Here is a 26,040-nt window from a genome sequence, read left to right as displayed (position 1 = left end):
AGATCTAGGGAGGCAGCAGGTGTGGGCTCAAACAGTTGGGTGCCAGCTACCTACCAGGAAGACCTGAATTAAGCCTGGCTCTTTGGGCATTTGGGGAGTGAACCTGTAGATGGGAGGTCTTCCATTCTGTCTCTGTCTCCCTCTCAAATAAGTTAAAAACATGAGTTATAACACTTTTACTAGCTCATATTATCTCCACCAGATTTTTTAAAAGTAGAAAAAAAATACTATTTCAACAAGCTTTATCTATACGAGTTGGTAAGCTACAACCCTTGACCTAGACTCCATTTTGGGTTGGACTCTAAGCTAAAAATGATTTTACTTTTTTTTTTTTTAAAAAGAGAAAGGGAAAGATAGATCTTCCATTTGCTGGTTCACTTCATAAATGGTCACAATGACCAAAGCTGGGCCAGAACAAAACCAGCAGCCACAAATTCCATCTGGGTCTCCCACTTGGGTAGCACAGACCCAAGCATTTCAGCCATGTTCAACTGCCTTCCCATGTGCATAAGCAGGGAGATAGATCAGAAGCAGAGCAGCCGAGACAGCAGCTTAATATGGGATGCCAGTGTTGCAGGTGGTGGCTTAACCTACCGCACTACAATGATGGCCCCTGCTTTTACATTTTTAAAATATTGTAAAAGGAAGATTATATGAGGAAACCATTACTTGTTGGCCATAGTAAAAAAAAAAAAAAAAAAAAAAAACAGCTTAAATATTTACAAGCTGGACCTTTACAAAAAAGTTTGATGACTTTTGGTATGTTGCTCTGTGTGGTTCACACAGCACAATCAGCATTGTGCTAGAGAAATATACTGAGTAGTTAAAACTACTTAGGCAATTGTCTATATATTGAACTACTTTAGGGGCTAGCATTGTGGCACAGAGGGTTAAGCCTCCATCGGAGGGCTGGCAATCTATATGGGCAGCAGTTCAAGTCCAGGCTGCTCCATTTCCTATCCAGCTTCCTGCTAATGCGCCTGAGAGAGCAATGGAAAATGGCCCAAGTCCTAGGGCATGCACCCACATGGAAGAACCAAAGGAAGTTCCTGTCTCCTGGCTTCAGCCTGGCCCACTCCAGCTGATGTAGCAATTTAGGGTGCCAATCAGCAGCTGGAAGATCTCTCTATCTCTCTCTCTCTAACTCTGCTTTTCAAATTAAAAAAAAAAAAAAATCTCAATAAAAAGAACTATTTCTGAGTTAAGTCCAAAATAATTTAAAACACAGAGAATGTAAATTAGGAACTAACTACAATACTGATCATGAGGTATTCTACTTCTAGCCATGGTGGAGATACTCATCCAAGAATAAACCTCCTGCTGCAGATAACTAACAAAACTGACATCATTTATGAAACAACTCTTTTCACAATACACACATGCAACACAAGAGTGCTATGTCTGAGAAAAAGCAAACAATGAAGTGAGCCTTCAGTTCACCTTGGCCTTCAGTCTGAGAACACTCAGCAGACCCCTGTAAACTCAGAGCACACCAATCTCACTAAATTGAGCAGACAAGCAACAAATCTGAGAAAATTGCAGCAGCTAGAATATGCAGGACAAATTACAAGAGGAGAGAAAAATACAGAGAAAAGGGGGCACTAGAAATTCTTGAGCTGAATAGGAAATTCCACATATGAAGGGTGAACCTACAAGGGTGAATACAAAATAGTTCTCAGGTAGCTACAAGGTGGAAAATTACTGGTGTCCCACCAGGATGAGAACACTTCTGAACTCTGATTAATCTAAGGGCTGAGACAATGTCACTAAAAGAACTGTGGTAGACCAGACAATGGGACACCAAGGAACACCAAAAATAAAACAGAGAGACTAATAGAAAGCATGAGAGCGAGCTCTATCAACACAATAAAAGACACAGAGGGAGCCAGAATTGTAGTCCTGTAGGTTAAGCTTCGGCCAGGCATCCCATATTGGAATGCTGGTTTGAGTACTGGCTGTTCCACTTCCAATTCAACTTCCTGTAAATGAACCTGAGAAGGTAGCAGATGATAGTCCAAGTACTTGAGGCCCTGCCACTCATCTGGAAGATCAGGATGGAGTACCTGGCTCCTGGCTGTTAAGGCCATTTAAATAAAGTGTGAAGCAGTGGATGGAAGATTTCTGTCCTCTCGCTCTCCCTCCGCCTTCAAAATAAATGAATGAATGTTTTTAGAAAGAGGCACAGAGGAACATTAAATAAATACCACTAAGTGAAAAAAGCACATCTGAAAAGGTGACATACTATAGGATTATATGATAGTCGGGAAAAGGCAGCTATGATGATATTAAAAAGATCAGTGGTTTCCATGGGTTTGGGAAAAGCAGAGTAAACAGGTAGAGCACAGAATTCCTAGGGTAATACCACTGTTCTGTATGACACACTATAAGGTGGAGATACAGCAATATGCATTTGTCAAAATCCATGAAATGAACAGTACAAAGAGTGAACCCTAATGTACACTATGGACTAGGAGTGATAGAAAACTGTCAACCTGGATTCACTGCAGCCACTATATGACTGTGGTTCAGGATACCTATAGTAGGGTGAGGCTGTGTAAACATCTGGGGAGGGGAGGGATAAGAAGATTAGAGATGGGAAACGGGCACTCCCTTGACTTGCATCCTCTGGTCTGCTTTAACACAAACCAGGAGGAAAAGAAAGCTCGGCATCAGAAGCAATGGGTGGCAGGCCTATTAATGGCTGATCTGTACAGTGATCTGCCCTCAAGGAGACCCAACAGGCCAGTCCACTGCAGTGGCTTTCAATGTGGTAAGCCTGGGCTTCAGCAGAAGTCAGCTTGTGAAGAGCCCTGGCAGCTCTGCCAAGAGTTGGATCACTGGAAATGGACCTGCCCTGGAGTCGAAGGATGCCCAGGTCAGAGCCACAGATCTTATTGGCTCTAAGCTGAAAAGCCCTTCACTCAGCCCAACTTCCAAAGTGACCACTGCAGCTGAGGGGATGGTCAAGTAGGGTCAGCAACATTACAGGCAGAACTGTAAATTTCTTGTTAGAGATGCCACCTGCCTTTACCTGGCCAGCTCTCCTCCCAGCCCAGCCAAGTAATGAAAGTCAACAGAGTGCCTTCCCCTAGGAGGTTCACACCTCCCTTAGGATGTACCCCATGTGAAGAGATAGATAGGTCTGGGCCTCTGAATTTACAAGGCCTAAAGCCCACCAGATTATTATCAAGCCCCTTCTATCAGGTTCTATTTGCCTCTCAATGAGAAAACTTAATTGTAGCTTAGACAGCACCTTTCTTAGCTCCTCTAATAATGACTCTGTCCTTTGTTCTAGGCCCTGTCTAGTGCACTTGGGCCTCATTCCTTTGTAATCATAACCTCTACTCTACCACCAATGGCTCTACTCCCAACATGTGTGTACTGATGGTCCTCTTCCCCACTTAATGCTGTATAATTGTTCAAACCTGGTAAATGCCACTCTTAGGATCATTGGTTACTATCCTCACTCTGTCTTTTATGACCTTGTCTAAATATGATCAGAGTCGGCGAACTTGGAAGGCTTCCATAGCCTTGGCAACTCATGACGACAGCCTAGGATGGTTACTGGCACCATAAACTAGAGTGTCAATTTGTTGGGTCAACAACAGGAGCCACTGTACACTTGCTCCTCAGGTGGGATCTCTGTCCTTAATGTGCTGTACATTGTGATTTAATGCTGTAACTAGTACTCAAACAGTATGTTTCACTTTGTGTTTCTATGTGGGTGCAAACTGTTGAAATCTTTATACTAAATTGATCTTCTGTATATAAAGAGAATTGAAAGTGAATCTTGATGCAAATGGAAGGTGAGAGGGAGCGGGAGAGGGGAGGGTTGTGGGTGGGAGGGAAGTTATGGGGGGGGGAAGCCATTGTAATCCATAAGCTGTACACTGGAAATTTATATTCATTAAATAAAAGTTAAAAAAAAAAAAAAAGAATTTGCTCCCCACTAGTTTCTGCTATAAACTTAAAACTGCTCTAAAAAAATAAAATCTATCTTTAAAAAAGGAAAAAAGAGATCTTGTCAAACTTTTTGAGACCAGAACTAGAACCCCTGAAAGTATCACACATTAAGAACAAGGATTAAAAAAAAAAAAAAAAGGAAAAACTAACTGTTCAGTAAACTCAACCCTAGAGCTGCCCTCACAAAGTTAAAAAAAAAAAGTTTCAAAAAGATTTAATCTAAAACAAACTAACTACGTGTCAGCACAAAACTCAACTCTCCTTATAAGGGAGAAGAAATACAGAAAACATAAACTTCTTAAGGATAAAAGTAGAATGTATATGTTTAAAAAAGGAACTTCCAGAACTCAAAAACACAGTATCTGAAGTAAAAGTTTACCAAATGGATGAACAGTAGAATAAACAGTGCATAAGAAAGTGACAATAGGGGCCCCCACTGTGGCACAGCAGGTAAAGGCGCCCTGCAGTGCCAGAATCCCATATGGGCATCGGTTCCAGTCTCAGCTATTCCACTTCCCATCCAGCTCTCTGCTAGGGCCTGGGAAGCATGGGAAACCCGGATCGGCCCAGCTTCAGCCATTGCTGCCACTGGGGAGTGAACCAATGGATGGAAGACCTCTCTCTCTCCCTCCCTCACTCTCTAACTCTGCCTTTCAAATAAGTAAATCTTTAATAAAAAAGAGAGAGACAGAGAAAAGAAAGTAACAGTAAAAGAAGAATATGTCACCAGCAGATCTGCATGACAAAGAAAGTTCTTCAAATGAAAATATGGATCTCCACAACTGAATAAAGAACATCAGAAACTGAAAGAATTAAAAGCAAAAGTAGACAATTCCAAATGGTAAAGATCTCTCTGCTTAGTAATTCACAGAACACATAATCAGAAAATCAGAAAAACATAAAATTCTTGAGAAGATGTCAGCCAGTTTGACCTAAATGACATTCAAAAATGTAATGTCTCCAAATAATAGAACACAGTTTTTTCTAGTATACACGGAATGCTGTAGGGTATAATGACCAAATAATGGAATCCTTATAGGAGATAAAATCTTACTGAATGGAATCAAATCAATACTCAATAACAAAAGTATACCTAGGAAAATCCTTAAGATTGGAAATAAAACACTTCCATAAAAAAAATCTATGGATCAAAGAAAAAATTCAAAAGAACATTTAAAAATACTACACAGTGACATATTATTCTCCATAAAAGAGGACGAAATCCTGACACAGAGAAATAAACAGAACTAAAGACAATTATAAGTATATTATTATAAATATGTAAGTATATAAATATAATAATTATAAGCCAAAGAAAGACAAATACTGCATTTTCTCTCTCATATGTAGAAGTTAAAATTATTGCATGCATATAATACAAAATTCAATACACTGATTATTAGAGGTGGGGGACATAAGCACTATGAATACAGTAAACGTAATGAGTCCTAGTGTTTTGTAGTATGACTGTGGCTCACAATGATGTACTGTATTACGTATAAAACCTGTAACGGAGGAGCTGGTAGTCTCCATACACAGAGAAAAGAAGAGAAAATAAAAAGGGTAATTACAGGGCCAGTGTTGTACCACAGCAGATTAAGCCTGCAATGCCAGCAACCTATACAGGAGCACTGTTTTGAACCCTGGCTGCTCCCTTTCTTCTGGCTCCCCACTAATGCACCTGGGAAAGGAGCAGAAGATAGCCCAAGTACTTGGGCCCTGGCACTCACAAGAACTGGGGCTGATCTGGGCTGAAGCCAGGGGCCTGGAACTCCATCCAGCTCTCCCATGAGTGGCAGAGGCCCAAGAACTTGGACCATCTTCTGCTACTTTCCAGGCGCATTAGCAGGAAGCTGTATTGGAAAGAGTGGTCGGGACCAGCATGAGATGTCAGGGTTACAGGAGGTAGCTAAACCTACTGTACCACGCATCAGCCACTTGAAAACATTATATTAAAAAAAGACAAAAACCGCCAGCGCCGTGGCTCAACAGGCTAATCCTCCGCCTAGTGGCGCCGGCACACCGGGTTCTAGTCCCAGTCAGGGCGCCGGATTCTGTCCCGGTTGCCACTCTCCCAGGCCAGCTCTCTGCTGTGGCCCAGGAGTGCAGTGGAGGATGGCCCAAGTCCTTGGGCCCTGCACCCCATGGGAGACCAGGAGAAGCAACTGGCTCCTGGCTTCGGATCAGCGCGGTGCGCCGGCCACAGCACGCCAGCCGTGGCGGCCATTGGAGGGTGAACCAATGGCAAAAGGAAGACCTTTCTCTCTGTCTCTCTCTCTCACTAGCCACTCTGCCTGTCAAAAAGTAGAAAAAAAAAAAAAAAAAGGAAAGAAAAAAAAAAGACAAAAACCATAAGGTGTCCCTTACATAAGCTGCCTACAGGAATCAAATCCACATAAATGGAAAGTAGCAGGATGATGCAACAAGCTGGAAGGAAAGGGAAATGGGCAGTCGTTCAATGGGTAGAGTTGCCCACTTATAAAATGAAAAGCTGTTCTGGGAGTGGGTATTGAGCCTATCAGTTAAGACACCCATATGTCACATCAGAGTACCTGTCCTAGGTTCAATTCAAAGCTCTGGCTTCTGACTCTAGCCTCCTGTTTACATAGAACCTCGAAGACAACAATGATGTCCCCAGAAATCGGGCTCCTGAACCCATGCGGAAGAATGGACTGAATTCCTAGCTTTGGCCTGGCCCAGCCTCAGCTGTTGCAGGCATGTAGGGAATAAGTCAGCTGTTGAAACAGTCTTTGTCTCTAGTTCTCTGTCTCACATTCACTCTCTGTCACTCTGCCTCTCAAGTAAATATATAAACTTTTTGAAAAGTGAAAATGATTTTAAAATATGGTAAATTTTATTATTTCTAGATTATCCAGAAAAGTACATTTAACTTTTAAAAGTTCATTTACAACTGCCTAAGAACATTGACATAATTGAGGATGACAAAATATGAAAAGATTTGTACTGTGAAAACTATAAACACTGAGTAGATAAAGATCTAAATAAATTCAAAGGGCTGGTGTTGCAGCAGAGTGAGTTAAGCTTACGATACTGGTAGCCCAGATCAGAGTACAAGTTCAAGTCTCAGCTTCCTGCTAATGTACTGGGAGGCAGCAGATGTTGGCCCAAGTACTTTGGCCTCTGCCACTCATGTGGGAGACCAGGATGGAGTTCCTGGCTCCCAGCTTCAGCCTGGCCCATCCATGGCTGTTGCTACCATTTGGGGAGTGAACCAGCAGATCGGAGACCGACCTTCTTCTTCTTCTTCTCCTTCTTCTTCTTCTTCTTCTCTCTCTCTCTCTCTCTCTGCCTTTCAACTAAATCATATAAAAAATAATTTTTAAAAAATGTTCAGAGGAAAGATTTGCAATAGGAAAGCCAGAAACATCAAGATATCTAAACAGCAGAATGAATTTAAAAGTTGTGATACATTTTAATATAAGACCTGAAACTACAAAAGTCCTAGAATAGATAAAAAGTTCCCTAACATTGATTTGGCAATGATTTCTTTGATATGACACCAAAAGCATAGGCCACAAAAGCAAAAGACAAATGAGTTACATCAAACTTAAAAATTCTGTGCATCACAGAAAACAATTGAGAGTAAAAAGTTAACCAACAGGAGAAAGTATTGTCAAATCTAATATAATATCCAAAATAAAAATATAAAGAACTGTAACAATGCAGCAGCAGCAACAATAACCTGGTTAAAAAATGGGCACAGGACTTGAAGACACATTTCTCCAAAGACATACCATGGCCAAAGCATATGAAATGATTTCACCAGGAATCACTAGAACAATACAAGTCAAAACAACTATAAGGGCACCTCAAACCTATAATGGGGGTCAGCACTGTGGCCTGGCTGCTCCACTTCCTATCCAGCTCTCTGCCATGGCCTGGGAAAACAGTAGAAGATGGCCCAAGTCCTTGAGCCCCTGCACCCACATGGGATACCCCAAGAAGCTCCTGGCTCCTGGCTTAGGATTGGTGCAGCTCTGGCCATTGCAGACAATTAGGTGGAAGACCTCTTTCTCTATCTCTGCCTCTGCCTCTCTGTTAACTCTGCCATTCAAACAAAGAAAATAAATCTTAAAAAAAAAAAAAAACCTATTAGGATAGGCACATCATAAACACAGAGAATTACAAGTGAAGGCAAAGATGTGGAGAAACTGAAATGCTTCTATACGGATGGTAGGCATGTATAATGCTAAAACCACTGCAAAAAACTGCAAGGCAGTTTCTAAAACAGTTAAAAACAGAATTACCATATGATCCAGGAATCCCACTTCTGGGAAAACATTGAAGAAAATTGAAAGCAGCATCTGGTATTTGAATACCCACGTTTACTGCAGCATTATTCATGATAGCCAGAAAGTATAAATAAATGCCCAAGTACAGATGAATGGATAGACAAAATGTGATATACACATACAGTAGAATATTAGTGAACATTGAGGATGTTATATGAACTAAGTCATTCATGAAAAGACAAACACTATAAAGACTGATTCCACTTATGCAAGGTATTTAAAATAGTCAATTTCTTAGAAACAAAGTAAAACTAGTTGCTGGGGGTGGGTGCAGTGCCAGCATACCATATGGGCAGCAGTTCTAGTCCCAGATGCTCCTCTTCCAATTTGGCTCTCTGCTATGGCCTGGGAAAGCAGTACAAGATGGCCCAAATCCTTGGGCCCCTGCACTCGTGTGGGAGACCCTTAAGAAGCTCTTAGTTCCTGGCTTAGGATTGGTGCAGCTCCAGCCAATGCGGCCATTGGGGGAGTGAACCAGCGGCCCCCCACCCCAGCCGCCACTGCTGCCTCTCTGTTAAATCTTTCAAATAAATAAATAAATCTTTTTTTTTAAAAAAAGCATTCATTTGACAAAATGATGACCCAATAAAAGGAAAATAGGTGAGGGAAATCAGAACTCCTACCCCCAGTATCAAAAGAACTTTAGGTTAAGCATTCTAAAAGTTAAAAATCCTGAATAAGTATAATGATTGTCTACCTTTTTAAATGTATACTTGAATCTTCTTACAGATGTATACCTTACTATGTTTACTGTGGTTTACCTTTGTAGCCATTACTATAATAAAAAAACAAGCTTATAACTTGGCATAAAAAGACTTAGAACAATGGGCAAAGGACAGTGATTATTCAACAAATATTTATGATTAGACAACACAGAGAAGTCCAAATTTTAAACTTATTAAGATGTACTGGCCGGCGCCGGGCTCAACAGGCTAATCCTCCGCCTTGCGGCGCCGGCACACCGGGTTCTAGTCCCAGTCGGGGCGCCGGATTCTGTCCCAGTTGCCCCTCTCCCAGGCCAGCTCTCTGCTATGGCCCGGGAAGGCAGTGGAGGATGGCCCACGTGCTTGGGCCCTGCACCCCATAAGAGACCAGGAGAAGCACCTGGCTCCTGGCTTCAGATCAGCGTGATGCGCCGGCCGTGGCGGCCATTGGAGGGTGAACCAACGGCAAAGGAAGACCTTTCTCTGTCTTTCTCTCTCTCTCTCACTATCCACTCTGCCTGTCAAAAAAAATAAAAATAAAAAAGATGTGCTTAATCCAATAGAAGCTAAAAATATATAATTCAAGTTAAAACTGATATTTTATATCCATTGGCAAACGATTTAGATAGGTCAAATATTAGGAAGAGCTATTGGGGAAGGGGGAGGTATTTTCATATGCTGCTGGTGGAAATGTGAGTTACTAAAGCTTTCTTTATTTTAAAGATTTACTTATTTATTTCAATAAATATAGTGACAGGGAGGGAATGACAGGAAATTTCCATCTACTGGTTCACTCCCCAAATGGTCATGACTGCCAGCTAGCTGAACTGCATCCCAGATATAAATCAATAGTAGAGCCAACACATGAACAACAGGCACTCAAATACAGATTATGAGTGTTCAACTGCTACAACAAACACCCACTCAGCAAAAATAAGGTGAATGCTCAAAAACAAGGTAGAAAATGACTTGTTGTGCATCTAGTCACAAAATATTACACAGTGAGTTAAAGTTATTTCAGTTGAGATAGAGGGATATCATGAAGTACTCCTGAGTAAAAGAAGCAACATGGAGAAAAGCATATGAGCCTAAACAAAAAAAAACACAAAAACCTCAAAACTCCTATATAGGTATATCTGTATATATTATGATAGTTTTATGTGCATGGAAAACAACATGAAAGGATACCTCCAAAGCTGTTGACGTGGTTATCAGAGGAGACACAGACAACAATATGGGGAAGCAAAGGACAAGCCAACAGAAAAGCCAAGTTACTCTTTAAAAAGTTCCTCTTAAAAAATCAGGTATGATAAGAATTATGCAATTCGTACATATTATAGAAAGTGAAGCCAGCGCCGCGGCTCACTAGGCTAATCCTCTGCCTTGCGGCGCCGGCACACCAGGTTCTAGTCCCGGTCGGGGCACCGATCCTGTCCCGGTTGCCCCTCTTCCAGGCCAGCTCTCTGCTGTGGCCAGGGATTACAGTGGAGGATGGCCCAAGTTCTTGGGTCCTGCACCCCATGGGAGACCAGGATAAGCACCTGGCTCCTGCCATCGGATCAGCGCGGTGCGCCGGCCGCAGCGCGCCTACCGCGGCGGCCATTGGAGGGTGAACCAACGGCAAAAAGGAAGACCTTTCTCTCTGTCTCTCTCGCACTGTCCACTCCGCCTGTCAAAAAAATAATAATTTAAAAAAAAAAAAAGAAAGAAAGTGAATAATACTGGGGCCGGCGACATGGCTCACTTGGTTAATCCTCTGCCTGCAGCACCAGCATCCCATATGGGCGCCAGTTCTAGTCCCAGTTGCTCCTTTTCTAGTCCAGCTCTCTGCTGTGGCCCGGGAAGGCAGTGGAGGATGGCCCAAGTGCTTGGGCCCCTGCACCCACATGGGAGACCATGAGGAAGCACCTGGCTCCTGGCTTCGAATTGGCGTAGCTCCGGCCGTAGCGGCCATTTGGAGGGTGACCCAACGGAAGGAAGACCTTTCTTTCTGTCTCTCTCTCTCTCTCACTGTCTAAGTCTACCTGTCAAATTAAAAAAAAAAAAAAAGAGTGAATAATACTGAATACAACATGAATTTTTAAAAACTGTTTCGTGGAGGCTGGCAATGCGGCGCAGTGGGATATGCCAGTGCTTATGATGGCAGGATCCCATTTTTCAAATTTCCTGTTCAAGTCCCAGCTGCTCCACTTCCAACCCTGCTACCTGCTAACGCTGCCTGGGAAAGCAGCAGCAGATGGCCCAAGTGCTTGGGTCCCTGCACCCACACAGGAGATCTAGATGGAGTTCCAGGCTCCTGACTTCAGCCTGGTCCAGTGCAGCTGTTGCGGAAACTCACTCACCCCACCCTTGCCTTCCTCTGTAATCTTTTCTTAAATTAATTTATTTATTTGGAAGTCAGAGTTACAGAGAGAAAGGAAAGGCAGAGAGAGAGATCTTCCGTCCGCTAGTTCACTTCCCAATTGGCCACAACAGTCAAAGCCGGGCATATCTGAAGCCAGGAGCCAGGAGCTTCCTCCAGGTCTTCCCATGCAAGTGCAGGAGCCAAGGACTTGGGCCATCTTGTACTGCTTTCCCAGGCCATAACAGAGAGCTTGATCGGAAGTGGAGCAGCCGAGATTTGAACTGCCGCCGATATAGGATGCCAGCACTGCATGCGGCAACTTTACTTGCTAAGCCACAGTGCTGGCCCCAATCTGTCTTTCAAATAAATAAATAAATCTTACAAAAGAAGAAGAAGAAGGAGGAGGAGGACGAGGAGGAGGGAGAGAGGGAGGGGGAGGGGGGGAGGATAAATAAAAGGAGGAGAAGGAGGAGGAAGAGGAGAAATAAAAGGAGGAGGAGGAGGAGGAGAAATAAAAGGCAGGGCTAGCATTGTGGCACAGCTATTGAAGCCACTGCTTGCGACACCAGCATCCCATATGGACACTGGTTCAAGTCCTGGCTGCTCCACTTCCAATCCAGCTCTCTGCTAATGTGCCTGGGAAAGCAGCAGAAGATGGTGTTTGGGCCCCTGTACCCACGGGGGAGACTGGAAGAAGCTCCTGGCTTCTGGTTTTGGCCTGGCCTGGCCCAGCCCTGGCCACCGCAGCAATTTGGGAAGTAAACCAGCAGGTAAAAGACCTCTCTGCCCCTTCCCCTCTCTAACTCTGCCTTTCAAATAAATAAATAAATCTGGTTTTTTTAAAAGGCTATTTTATGGTTTATAATAAAATACTTTATGCCAAAAGCATATTCTATGAGAACAGACTACATTTTCCAAAAAGGCCACAACAGTATCTCCCATTTCATGTGCTTTTCTGTAAGGTGACCTTGACACTCTTCCTTTTGAGATATGAGGTCTACATCCTCTTTGCACGTACTGCACAAGCTGGTGACTGGCTTGTAGTCAGTAGAATCTGGTTCAAGTAATGCAATGTGACTTGTGAAGCTAGGTCAGAAAAGATGACGCAGATTCTGTTTTATTCACCAAGTTACTACTTTTCTTGGGGAAATGGGCTAACATAAAAGAAGTCTGACTAGCCTCAAGTCATCATGCTATAAGGAAGGGAAGGCAATGCAACAGACAAATCATCTACACGAACCCAAGTCAGCAATCCTAGCCTTTAAATTCGCCAAGCACAGTAACCAGATACAATGCATGAACTTCAAGATTATTCCAACACCTTGCCACTGAGTCACCTTAGCCTTCAAATCCTGTCAACACAACAGTCTGTAAAGAAAAACAAAACATCCCCTGTATACTCTTTGTGAATACCTAAGTCACTGAATTCTTGAGCATAATAAAATGTTGTTTTACATGTTAAGGATTGTTTATAAAGCAGCACATAGTAATCAGACTGCAAATTTTAAAATACTTTTTAAGATTTAGTTTTCTGGTTTTTCTTTCTTTCTTTTTTTTTTTTGAAAGGGAGGGGGAGGGAGAGAAGGAGGGAGGGGGAGGGAGAGAGAGAGAAAAAAAGAGAAAGAGAGAAAGACAGAGAGACATCTTGTATCTGCTGGCTCACACCCCAAATGGCCTCAACAGCCAAGGCTGTGCCAGGCCAAAGCCAGGTGCCTGGAACTTATTCCAGGTCTCCCATGTGGTTACAGGGGCCCAAACATTTGGGCCATCTTCCCACTGCTTTCCCACGCACATTATCAGGGAGCTGGATTGGAAGTGAAGCAACCAGGTCTCAAATCAGCATCCAGCATCATAGGTGGTGGCTTAACCCACTACACCACAACACCAGCCCCTTGAAATATGCCCTACCTCACACTTTCAAGGCTTTGGAAAACTATGTTATCTAGGTTAAAAAGTGACACTAGTGGTAACAAAGTCAAATTCCCAAATTATGCATGTTAAGCACTTAAATAAAATTCTTCCACAAAATAGCTAGGATAAAATTGGTATAGTTGTGTCTCAGTATTAATGGAGAATTGATTTCAGGACACCCAGAGATATCAGTCCCTTATATAAAATGGCATGGTGCAAAAGGACTTCAAAAAGTTTATGGAAAATGGAATTAAAGGGTAAGTTTAGGGGTAGGCATTTAGTTTTGTAGTTAAGAGGCCCACATCCCACATCGAAGAACTTGGATTTGATACCCTGCTCCAGTGACTCCAACCTCCTGCTGATGCAGACCTGAGGAAGCAAATGTGATGGTGCAAATAATTTGGTTCCTGGCTTCAGCTCTGGGCAATCACAGGCATCTGGGGAGTGTACTAGCAGATGACTGGTCTCTCTGCCTTTCAGGAAAAAAAAAAAAAAAATTTAAAGTGAAGCCTTAAAAAATGTCTGGAAAAAAGATAAATTTACTTTGCTGAAAACAAATTTTGAAATCCGTCCATAATTTCTTCATAAAACATTTTCCATGAACTTTTGGAAGATCCCTTTTATGCATGGACTTCAAATTTTTGTACCAACATCAACAGCTTTTAATTCTACTTTTCCACAAACCTTCTGAAACTCCCTCACATTTGCATACAACCTATGTTTACAACATCCTCTATACTTCAAAAAACCTCTAGGTTACTTTAAATATCTAATACAATGCAAACAGCTGTTACACTGTATTGCTTACAGAGAATAATAACAAGGAAAAAAAAGAAGTGCATCTATTTCATCCACATAAATGTTATTGCAAGTACTCTAGTGGTAAGGTTCTGTTTTTGATATCTGCATTAGAAATGGGTCAATACTGTGTATATGAAATCCTCTTATATTCAAACAGTTACAGTTCCATCAGTTCCCCTGACATCACTCAATTTTACTGATAACACTGAATATAGCTGTAAACTGGCTGCCAAAATATAAACCTTTTAACAATATATTGTCAAAACAAAAGTTAGTTTAGTTCACTTGGTTCTTCTGAAACCATTATACTATTCAATTTGTTAATTCAAGAAGAATCTGTGTCTCTTTTTAATGAACCAAAAATCTGAGGGAAAAGCATTTGGCACAGTAAGATAGTTGATGGGATGTTTTTATACTATACTGGAGTATGCCTGGGTTCAAGTCCAAGCTCCTCTTGCAATTCCAGTTTCTTAATTTACTGCGTACCCTGGGAGGGGAGCAGAAGATAACTCAATTATTTGGATCTCTGTAATCCACGTGGGAGATCCAAGGGAGTTCTGGGCTCCTGTTTTTGGCAGACATTTGGGGAGCAAAGCAGCAGATAAAGATCTCTGTCTCTGTTTGCTGTCTCTCTGCCTTTCAAATGAATAAAAATAAATAATAAATTTTTAAAATATTTTTTAATTATCAAGAACTATGGCTTTTACATTAATGCAATCTCAATACCTTGCCCATGTTTACACCCCTAAAGAAGACTTAACTATACTTCAAACATTTTCAGGAAGAAGATATTCCTTCACAATGATGGAAAGATCAAAACACTCAGCAACAGACTGTACAAACAAGTCTTTCAAAGCAGTTCTAGTTCAGAGGCAGGCACAGTGGTGTAGCAGATTAATCTGCCTCTTGGAATGTCCACATCCCATATGAGTGCCTGGGACTGAGCCTCATCTCTGCTTCCATTCCAGCTTCCTGCTAACATGTACCTTAGGGGGCAGCAGATGATGTCTAAGTGACTTGGGTCCCTGTCATCCCTGTGTAGAATCTGAATGGAGTTCCAAGCTCCTGGTTTCAGCCTGGCCCAGCACAGCTGTTGTAGCCATTTAGGGAGTGAACCAGCAGATGGAAGATCTCTGTATCTTCCTCTTGCTCTGTAACTCTGTCTTTTATGTAAATAAAAACAAAACAGACAAAAAGCCTTAAAGTAGTTATGGTTTGGGGGTCCAGGTTGTAGTACAACACGTTAAGCTCCTGCCTGCAATGCTGGCATCCATATAAGCACTGGTTAGAATCCCTGTTGCTCCACTTCTAATCCAGCTCCATGCTAATGCACCTGGGAAAAGCAGTGGAAGATGGCTTAAATATTTGGGCCCCTACCACCCACGTGGGAGACCTGGATGGAGTTTCAGGTTCCTGGTTTCAGCCTGTACTTCATAATCAAATGAGCAATATTCTGTTGAAGCTATAAAGTCTGCTATAAAGTCTGAATGACAATCTGATATTCAGAGCTTTAATGAATAAAAGCCCTTGATTTAAGGAAGCAAGTATCCAAATGCATTAAATTAAGAAAAATTCCCTATTCTATCTGAACTTCTTTTGAGCTTCATGTAGACTAGCAATGGTTAAGGGAACATGAATGAAGATAATGCACATTATTATCATTCACTTCCTCAATCACCATGTAGCCTGAAATATTTACAGTAAAAATTCTCCTGACAAATGAACTACAAGTTGGACAACTGTACCTTCTCCTTTCACCTGTATAAAATATCAAAGCCTTTCTTCTTTTTCTTGTAAATCTCTCTCACCAAACACACTATATCTTGCGAAGTTAACTCAGCTTTTTCATGTTCAAACCGAATTTCTGAAACCCCTCACTGATGGGGTTAGGCTCTACCAGTTTATGTGTGAATAATTAGTAGATGTAACAGTACTTTAAAAATTTCATGGAAACAGAATTAAAGGTAAGTTTATTTTGGTGCAAAAAATTTAGAAATCCATGCATACAAGTGGTCTTCTCATCCAACTTCCTGTTAATAAATGCACATCCTAACAGGCAGGATGTGGTGGCTGTAATACTTAGGTTCCTGCCACCTGGACTGAGTTGCAGGCTCCTAACTTAAGCCTGCTGTGTTTAGGGAGTAAGCAGCAATTCGGAAAAGTTCTATCTCTCCCTACGTCTCTGCTTTTCAGATAAACAATTCACAGGAAATGCATATTATAGGGCCTATACTGTGGCACAGCAGATTAAGTCACCACCTGCAATGACAGAATCCCATCTGAGTGACTAGCTGGAAGTGCCAGCTACTCTACTTCTGATTTAGCTCTCTGCTAAGTGCTCCTGGAAAAGCAGAAGATAGACCAACTGGCACTGTGGCGTTGAGGATAAGCCACCTCCTGCAGTACCAGCATCCATATGGGTTTGAGTCCCAGCTGCTCCACTTCCAATCCAGCTCTCTGCTATAGCAGGGGAAAACAGTGGAGGATGGCCTAAGTCCTTGGGCCTCTGCACCCATGTGAAAGACTCGGAAGAAGCTCCTGGCTTCTGGCTTCTGATTGGCCCAACTCCACCCACTGTGGCCACTGGGAATGGAACCAGCAGGTGGAAGACCTTTTCTCTCTTTCTCCACATCTGCCTCTCTGTAACTCTGCCTTTCAAATAAATAAATAAATCTTTTAAAAAACAAATAAGCAAACAAACAGAAATTGGAAAAAAGAAAGATGACCCAAGTGTCTGGGCCTCTGCCACCTACATGGGAGACTCAGATAAAACTCCCAGCTTCAGTCTGGCCCAGCCCCATAGCTGCAGCCATCTGGGGAGTGAATCAGTAAATGGAAGATCTCTCTCGGTCTCTCCTCTAACTCTGCCATTTTTTAAAAATGCATATTATGAAAAAATTATACATGTGTTTCAAAAATTTTTGCATCTAAATAAACATTTTAATTCTATTTTTCCTTGAATATTTTGAAATACTATATTTTGCTGAAAGTTTCAGATGGGTTATATCCAAGCAGGGCAGATTCTGAACTACAAAACAAGTATTTGAAACCTCACGTCCCAGTGGGCTTCAGCAATGAGCACACCCCAAGTCTAGTGCTACACCAGACGTTTTGAGGCACTTGGATGACACACAAGCAATCTACTCTTCCTGGACGTGGATCCCAACAAAATGATAGGCCTCACATGACCATCTTTGGTACCACAGAATTTCTGAATACCATCCAGCAGTTCACCCTTCCCTCTCATGGATAGGTGTCTATGTTCTTGAATCCCCTTTATGAAGAGAGGTCAGTCCCTGCTCCCACGCTAGTCAGTTCTCAGTCTCCAGAGCTTTCAAAATCCCTTTAAACTATTAGAAAGGGGGAAGAAATAATAAATAATATTGAAGAATAATATTTGTTGCACCATTTGCATCCAACATTTGGTGTAAAAGGTTCTGCTTGTTAATCTCCACCCCAATAACGTCTGAGGAACTGGAACAGAAAAGTACTATGTACCAGAAACATAAACCCCAATGCTGGATGTAGGGTCCCAGGTACAGTAGCTTGGTCATAGCTTCAAGATAGATTCCTGCTGCCTTCAAGATTGTTGTTACTACTTTAACAAAGAAAGCTTTACATTAAAATCTCCATTGCAAAACCACTTGGTTCATTTCTATCAACAACATACAGAGCTGAGTGAACCCACACTGCGATTTGGTGAATGTGACAAGCACTAGCAGAGAGGACATCTTCTAACAGCAATGCTTTACTTTCCAACCCTGTGTCTGTGACCACAGATGACTGGTTCAAAGAGGAAGGACAGAATCATGGTGGTCCAATTGTATCTTTCTTCTAGAACTCGAAATTTAAAATGGATACACTGGAAAACTAAAAGTCACTGGAACAAAAGGCACTATGGCAGCAATGTAGACAACGGGCTCATAATCTCCTTTTGCTGAGTACTGTGGAAGGAATCTGTTCTTTATCCTAAATTTGTAAAATACCTCAATATATAGCTAAAAAGTTTCTTCTCAATAAACTAGCTACAGTCTGATTTTATGCGTGCAACAAAAAGGACATTCACGATTTAAATCCACTGGAGATCAGGAGAGCTAGTTATCTTTCCATATCAAATAACTGAAATTTAGACTGCAGTATAAAGAAACTGTTACCACTCAAAAATATTACCAAACTATTTCCAAGCAGAAAAAAGGTACTCAGGGATCCTACTGGTGGGAGTGCACTTAAAGAACAGAACATGTCCCTTAACTAGGGAATTCTAGCTAGCAAAATGTATCCTTCACAAACCAGCACAAAAGTCCTTTACAATTCACCGATTCTATCTTATAATTTACCTTACAAAAACACTTCAACAAATATACAAAGATGTGTACAGGAAGACATATTCAACACTGTTTATAATAATCAAAAGTTAAGGATAAGTTACATGTATAATAGAGGAAGCTGGTTAATTACAATACAGTCATAAGAAAATACTGAACAGTCATTAAAAAGGATGCAATTGGCCTATAATCATTGATATAGAATGAGACCTATGCAACTGAATGTAAAAACCAACAGTATCCATAAATACCTATGTACACATCAATCCCATATATCAAACCATATATGAATATACATTCATAGAAAAAAGTCTGGAAAGATATATATTAAACTTTTAAAACTGGTGATCTTTGGAGAATAGTAATAACAAAGGCTTTTACTTTCTATTTTTATTCATTTCCAAATTACAAAACTCAATGTATTACTTTTATAACAAAAAATTTTTAAACTCTACAGAAAAAATAGAAGCCCTGTAAACAAAAAACAATTTAAAAAACCATAAGTATAATCTTCTATATAATTCACACTGGCACAAGGTATAGCAATATTTCAACACATCAGTAACTATGAGAATAAAATACTTGTTGAAAAATAAAGTGTAAGACTTTTACAATTTCAATTAACCTGCTACAAGTACTAACATGATGTGATGAAATATGGACTAATTCTAATTAAAGTAACACATGAATCAGCCCTAGCTAAAAACAAATAGATGTTTATTTAGACTTACACTACCTAAAAACATGACTCTTTTTTCTCAAATGGTACTTACAGTTCTCTACAATTTCATCAAAAACTGCACCACTTTTCTGTTCAAACTGAAAAAGCAAAAAGGAAAGAGAAAAGTATTATTATTACTATATTCTTCTATCACATTTTACTAGTGTCCCTCCCTGCTCCCCCAGGAGCTATAATTTCAATCTAAATTATGCGAATACACAACAACATGAACAAAAACACAGCCAAATAGAAAATAAAATTTAGGATTAACAGAAGTTCTCATACCAAAATTCCCAAATAAAAAACCAAGAGATAAATCACTTTCCCTATTTTTTAAATCACTCTTAGGTACAAAAAAAAAGGAAATGGAAGATCATAAATATTTGTAATAATAATAATAATAAATATAGCCAGTTCTTAGCATTTACTAACATTGACTAAGAACTATGTAAAACTTCTTATCAAAATGGAACAGAACTGGCAGCAACAGCTTTTATTCTTAGGCTGAAGCCAGAAACCTGCTACTTCTGAAATAACATGAGCCATGTTAGAGGGATGGTTCCCAATGAGTATGTTAGGGCCTTGGACAGGAAACAGCCAAGTCTCAGTAACTGTACCTTTAAAACACAGAAGGGAAAGAAAGTAAAGCACAGGCAATTCTACCAAGGAACTGAAGAAACAAGATGCTCCGCGCTGAGGCTTTATATTCCAGCCTCCTGCTTCCCTATTTACTACTCACCAATGAAGCAAGAATACAAGGAATGCTGCTTCGTGATAAACTATGCTAACTCCAACCTGGAGTCAGCTACCCAACTGAAAGAAGAAACCTTTTTTTTTTTTTTTTTTTTTTTAAAGATTTATTTATGGGGCCAGCATTGTGGCATGGCAGATTAAGCCTCCACTTGCAACTGGCATCCCATATGGGCACCAGTTTGAGACTCAGCTGCTCCACTTTGAATCCAGCTCCATCCGCATGGGAAAGCAAAGGAAAATGCCCCAAATCCTTGGGCCCTACACCCACATGGGAGACCCAGAGTAAGCTCAGGACTCCTGGTTTCAGTCTGGCGCAGCCCTGGCCGTTGCAACCATTTGGGAAGCAAACCAGCAGATGGCAGATTTCTATTTCGATTTCTCTCTCTCTCTCTCTCACTCTCTCTCTCTCTTTTCCTCCTCCTCCTCCTCTTTCTCTGTAACTTTGCCTTTCAAATAAATTTAAAAAAAACTTTAAAAAATATTTATTTATCTGAAAATCAGAGTTAGAGAGAGAGAGGGAGAGACAGAGAGAGAGGTCTTTCATCTGCTAGTTCAATCCCCAGTTGGCTTCAACAGCCAGGGTTGGCCAGACCAAAACCAGGAGCCAAGAAATTCTTCCAGGTCTCCACATGGGTAGCAGGGGCCCAAGCACCTGTACTATCTATCTTCTGCTTTTCCCAAGTCATTAGCAGGGAGCTGGATTCAAAGTGGAGCAGTCGGGACATGAAACAGCATCCATACAGAATGCCAGTGCTGCAGGCAACAACTTTACCTGCTATGCCAGAATGCTGGCCCAACAAACTCTCAATCAATTTTTGAAAAACAAAAGGGCAAAAAGTTGGCAAAGATAATTTATGCGACTTAGAAGACTGAACCAGTAAGTCTACCAGCCATTTTTAGGGTAACCTAAAAAAAGAAAGCAATAATAGAAGGAATTTTCCCTGAAATAAAGATAAAATTATTTGATATTGAATGGGTCCACCAAACACCAAAGTAGTACTAATTAAAAAAAAAAAAAAACATTCACCTTGGTGAAATTCCAAGTGAAAACCAGAGGAAGAACTTCTAATTTACAATCCAGGTGTATTCAGAAAACACATTTAACATAATTGAATTCAACTAAGTAAATACTGAAAAGAAAAGGAAACAGATAGAGAAGGCCACTCTGCCTCCCATTCTGCTCAATGAGCTAGCATAAAAGGAAACTGGGAGATATGACGCTGGTAAGTCAGAATGCAAGTGCATTCCCACATTAAGAGGAATTCAAGTGTAAAAAGATAATGTACATTTTTATACAATACTGTCCCTAGGCACTTTTCCTGATTTTGAACCAAAGATAGTACATAGTCTTGCACACAATGTTATGAGAAAAATAAATGGCAGTGATGATTGCTGAAGTGGTAAATCATTACTGTATGAGTAACTTAGGGAACATTCTAAGGGACTACGTAACGGGGCCAGCACTGTGGTTAAAGCTGCAGCCTGCAGTGCCAGCGTCCCATATGGGCTCTGGTTTGAGTTTCAGCTGCTCCACTTCCGATCCAGCTCTCTGCTATGGCCTGAGAAAGCGGTAGAAGATGGCCCAAGTGCTTGGACCCATGCACCTGCATGGGAGATCCAGAAGAAGCTCTTAGTTCCTTGTTTTGGATCAGCTCATCTCCGGCAGTTGCAGCCATTTGAGAAGTGAACCAGAGGATGAAAGACCTCTCTCTCTGGCTCTACCTCTCTTTGTAACTCTTTCAAATAAATAAAAAATATTTAAAAGGGTGGGGACCATATCATTTAACCTTATGAACATACTATATATAAACATTAACTCCTAAGACTTACTTTTTAAACAAATACTTACATAATTTTTAAAAGATTTATTATTTATTTATTTAAAAGGCAGAGCAACAGAAAAAGAAAGAGAAAACAATATTCTACTTGCTGGTTCACTCCCTGAATGCCTGTAACAGCCAGGGTGGGTCCAGGCTAAAGCCAAGGAGCCCGGAACTTCATCCAGGTCTCCCACATGGATGGCAGGGGCCCAAGCACTTGGGCCACCTTCCACTGCCTTCTCTGATGCATTAACAAGAAGCTGAACAGGAAGTAAACAGCTGAGACTCAAAATTGCACTCTGAAATAGGATGCCCATGACATAAGTGGTGGTTCAACCCACTGCACCACAACACTGGCCCCAAGGCTGTTCTCTAAGAAAGGTCCCACATGGGGGTCAGTGCTGCGGCACAGCAGGTTAAAGCCTTGGCCTGAAGCAGTTCTAGTCCCGGCTGCTCTTCTTCCTATTCAGCTCTCTGCTATGGCCTGGGAAAGCAGTACAAGATGGCCCAAGTCCCTGGACCCCTGCACCCGCGTGGGAGTCCCGAAAGAAGCTCCTGGCTCCTGGCTTCAGATTGGCACAGCTCCAGCCGTTGCGGCCATCTGGGGAGTGAACCAGTGGATAGAAGACCTCTCTCTCTCTGTCTCTACCTCTCAATGTAATTCTTTCAAATACATAAAATAAATCTTACAAAAAAGAAAGAAAGGTTCCACATGGAGGACCTAGCTCTTGGCTCCTGGCTCCAGAATTGCCTGCCCGGGCCATTATGGCAATTTGAGGAGTGAACTAGCAGTTGGAAGATCTCTCACTGTCATTCTCCTTTCAAATAAAACTATACTGGGGAGGCGAGCAGGCATTTGGTTTTATAGTTAAGATTCTTGCATCTCATAACACAGTAACTGGGTATATACAGGGCTCTGGGTCCTCACTCCAACTTCCTGCTAATGTAGAACTTGGGTGGCATGGTGATGGCTCAAGTAATTGGGTTCCTGGCACCAACCTGGGAGATTTGGACTGAACTTGAGTTCTCAGCAGCAGTTGCTGGTTTCAGCCTGGCTTAGTCCCTGCTTTGTTTGGGCATGTGGGGAGTGAAACAGCAAATGGGAGCTTGTTCTCTTTCTCTACCTCTCAACTAATTTTTTTAAATAAAAGTATAATGGTACAGGAAATAGTTAATTATTGCTCAGAAGAAATGAAGGAGCCCAGACAGGAAGAACATTAAGCACTGAAACTTGAGAAGACCATTTTTCAAATGTCAAAGACCACAGGATTAAGTTTCCTTCACAGTTTCAAAACCAAACTCTTGCTTTCTAACCTCTCTTTTTCTGCTCCTCTCTCAAAATTAATTTATTTCTCAATTAATTAAAAAAACAAGGAGACTGAAAAATTAGTTACCCTGAGTTAATCATAAAGTGGTACCCTGTAAATATGTACATAAGTATGTACAACTATTGTATACCAATAAAATAAATGTTTTAAAGGTTAAAAAACACTGCTTCTTGATCTCCAAACAATTTATGTATTTGTTTACAAAAAGATGCAATAATATCCAGGAAGTCCCTTTTGTTGCTTCTGGGTTTACATTTTACAACCATAGGGAAAGAAAAGACTAGTGGGAGTATGCTAGAGAAGGAGGGAAGAGAAGCAGAGTTTAACTGCTAATAAATATGGGACTTCTTAATCTGTAGTGAAAATGTTTTAAAATTGAGATGATAGCTGCACAACCATGAATACAGTAAGTGGTCCACTCTCATCTGAGAGGGCTATGTTTCAAGATCACAAATAGATGTCTAAAATCAGGGCAGCATTGACCCCTATATACATTGTATTTTTTCCTGTACTTACATACCTATGATAAAGCTTTATTTATAAACTAGGCAAAGCAAGAGATTACCAACAGTAACTATTAATAAAAAAGATTACAACCTATTATAATAAATAATAAGCAAACATGGTCTTTTTCTCTCAAAATATCTTATTACTCTATTACCTACCATTTTTCTTGTGATGCTGTAAGATGAAATAATGCGCAGATAATGAGATGTAATGAGGTGAGTAACGACGGCACTGGGTATGAACACTACATAAGGTTACTTAAGAGAAGCACTGCAATCTACAAGCTACACTGAGGAGACAGGGTGGACAAGGGGAAGGTTCTTGTCAAGGAAAGATTGAACAGGACAAGACAAGACTTCATCAGGGTCCAGCACTGTAGCATAATGGGTTAAGCCACTGCCTGCAACACTCGCATCCCAATGTGGACTCCAGTTCATGTCCCAGCTGCTCCACTTCAGATCCCTGCTGATGTACCTGGAAGCAGCAGCAGAGGATGGCCTGGGTGCTTGGGCTCCTGCACCCACGTGGGACACCTAGAGAGAGCTCTGGACACCTGGCTTCGGCCGGGCCCAGCACCGGCTATTGTAGCCATCTGCAGATAACATTAACACAGTTCTCATTTAAATGTGGGCAGAACTCCAGAATATCTGCTTAAATTATAGCAGCTGGAAATTTACATGTAACTCTTAACTCTGTAATAGTATTACAGTTTTATAAGACAATTTTAAGTGTTTCTTGTTTAACCTTACATTTATAAATAAGAAATTAGATATAAGCCATTGTTAATTTAGCTTGGAAATCAGTATCACACTTCTCATCCAAGTTTCATGAAAGATTTACTTAAACTTAACACTCATGCTGATTTTTTTTTTTTTAATTTTTTTTATTTGACAGATAGAGTTAGACAGTGAGAAAGAGAGACAGAGAGAAAGGTCTTCCTTCCATTGGTTCACTCCTCAAATGGCCACCACGGCCGGCGCTGCGCCAATCCAAAGCCAGGAGCCAGGTGCTTCCACCTGGTCTCCCATGCAGGTGCAGGTGCCCAAGCACGTGGGCCATCCTCCACTGCCCTCCCGGGCCACAGCAGAGAGCTGGACTGGAAGAGGAGCAACCAGGACCAGAACCCGGCGCCCATATGGGATGCCAGCGCCGCAGGCGGAGGATTAACCAAGTGAGCCACGGCGCCGGCCCTGATTTTTTTTTTTTTAATCTTTAATAGGGGCCAGAGCTGTGGCACAGCGGATTAACGCCCTAGCCTGAAGCACTGGCATCCCATATGGGTGCCAGTTTGAGACCCGGCTGCTCCACTTATGATCCAGCTCTCTGCTATGGCCTGGGAAAGCAGTACAAGATGGCCCAAGTGCTTGGGCTCCTGCACCGCGTGGAAGACCCAGAAGAAGCTCCTGGCTCCTGGCTTTGGATCGGTGCAGCTCCGGTCATCGCGGATATTTGGGGAGTGAGCAGATGAAAGATTTCCTCTCACTCTATTTTTGCCTCCGCCTCTCTGTAACTCTGCCTCTCAAATAAATAAATAAATCTTAAAAAAACAAAAAACAAAAAACTTATGGGCTACAACAAAAGCAGTGTTAAGAGGAAAGTTCATGGCAATTGGTGCCTACATCAAGAAACTGGAAAATAACCAAATAAATGAGCTATCAATGTATCTCAAAGACCTAGAAAAACAACAGCAAACCAAACCCAAAACTAGTAGGAGAAAAGAAATGATTAAAATTGGAGAAGAGGCCGGCGCCGTGGCTTAACAGGCTAATCCTCTGCCTGTGGCGCCGGCACACCGGGTTCTAGTCCCGGTTGGGGCGCTGGATTCTATCCCAGTTGCCCCTCTTCCAGGCCAGCTCTCTGCTATGGCCCAGGAAGGCAGTGGAGGATGGCCGAAGTCCTTGGGCCCTGCACCCACAAGGGAGACCAGGAGAAGCACCTGGCTCCTGGCTTCAGATCAGCGAGATGCACCGGCCGCAGCGGCCATTGGAGGGTGAACCAATGGCAAAAAGGAAGACCTTTCTCTCTTTCTCTCTGTCTCTCTCTCTCTCTCACTATCCACTCTGTCAAAAAAAAAAAAAAAAATTGGAGAAGAAATAACAAAATTGAAACAAACAAAAACAATACAAAAAGATAGCAAAATGAAGAGTTTTTTTTAACAAAATTGACCAACCACTGGCTTAACTACCCCAAAAAAAAAGGAAAGAGAAGCTACAACTCAATAAAATTAGAGATGAAAACACTATTGCAACTCATAAAATAGTTTGGTAAGTGGCAGGATATAAAATCAACAGCCTTTGTATACACCGACAATGCCACAGTTGAGAAAGAACTTCTTTTTATTTATTTATTTTATTTTTATTTTTGACAGGCAGAGTGGACAGAGAGAGAGAGAGAGAGACAGAGAGAAAGGTCTTCCTTTGCCGTTTGTTCACCCTCCAATGGCCACCGTGGCCAGTGCGCTGCTGCTGGCGCACCATGCTGATCCAAAGGCAGGAGCCAGGTGCTTCTCCTGGTCTCCCATGGGGTGCAGGGCCCAAGCACTTGGGCCAT

The 26,040-nt window shown here is 41.6% G+C and overlaps 1 protein-coding gene across 7 annotated transcripts in view; it reads right to left on the bottom strand.

The window, feature by feature from the left end:
- The window catches only part of ZMYM4 (zinc finger MYM-type containing 4), a 183,001-nt gene that overhangs the window by 99,099 nt on the left and 57,862 nt on the right, over positions 1-26,040 (bottom strand). For 6 of the 7 annotated variants that reach the window (XM_062190933.1, XM_062190935.1, XM_062190934.1 and 3 more), the window contains exon 2: positions 19,135-19,180. In XM_062190933.1, the coding sequence (XP_062046917.1) occupies positions 19,135-19,180 (46 nt within the window). Of the gene's footprint in view, positions 1-19,134; positions 19,181-26,040 lie in introns of those variants that run through there. The other variant, XM_062190939.1, reaches the window with a different exon arrangement.

This window comes from Lepus europaeus, chromosome 5 (genome assembly GCF_033115175.1).
Source record: "Lepus europaeus isolate LE1 chromosome 5, mLepTim1.pri, whole genome shotgun sequence".
NCBI classification, from domain to species: Eukaryota; Metazoa; Chordata; class Mammalia; order Lagomorpha; family Leporidae; genus Lepus; species Lepus europaeus.
This window is presented reverse-complemented; position numbering and strand designations above follow the sequence as displayed.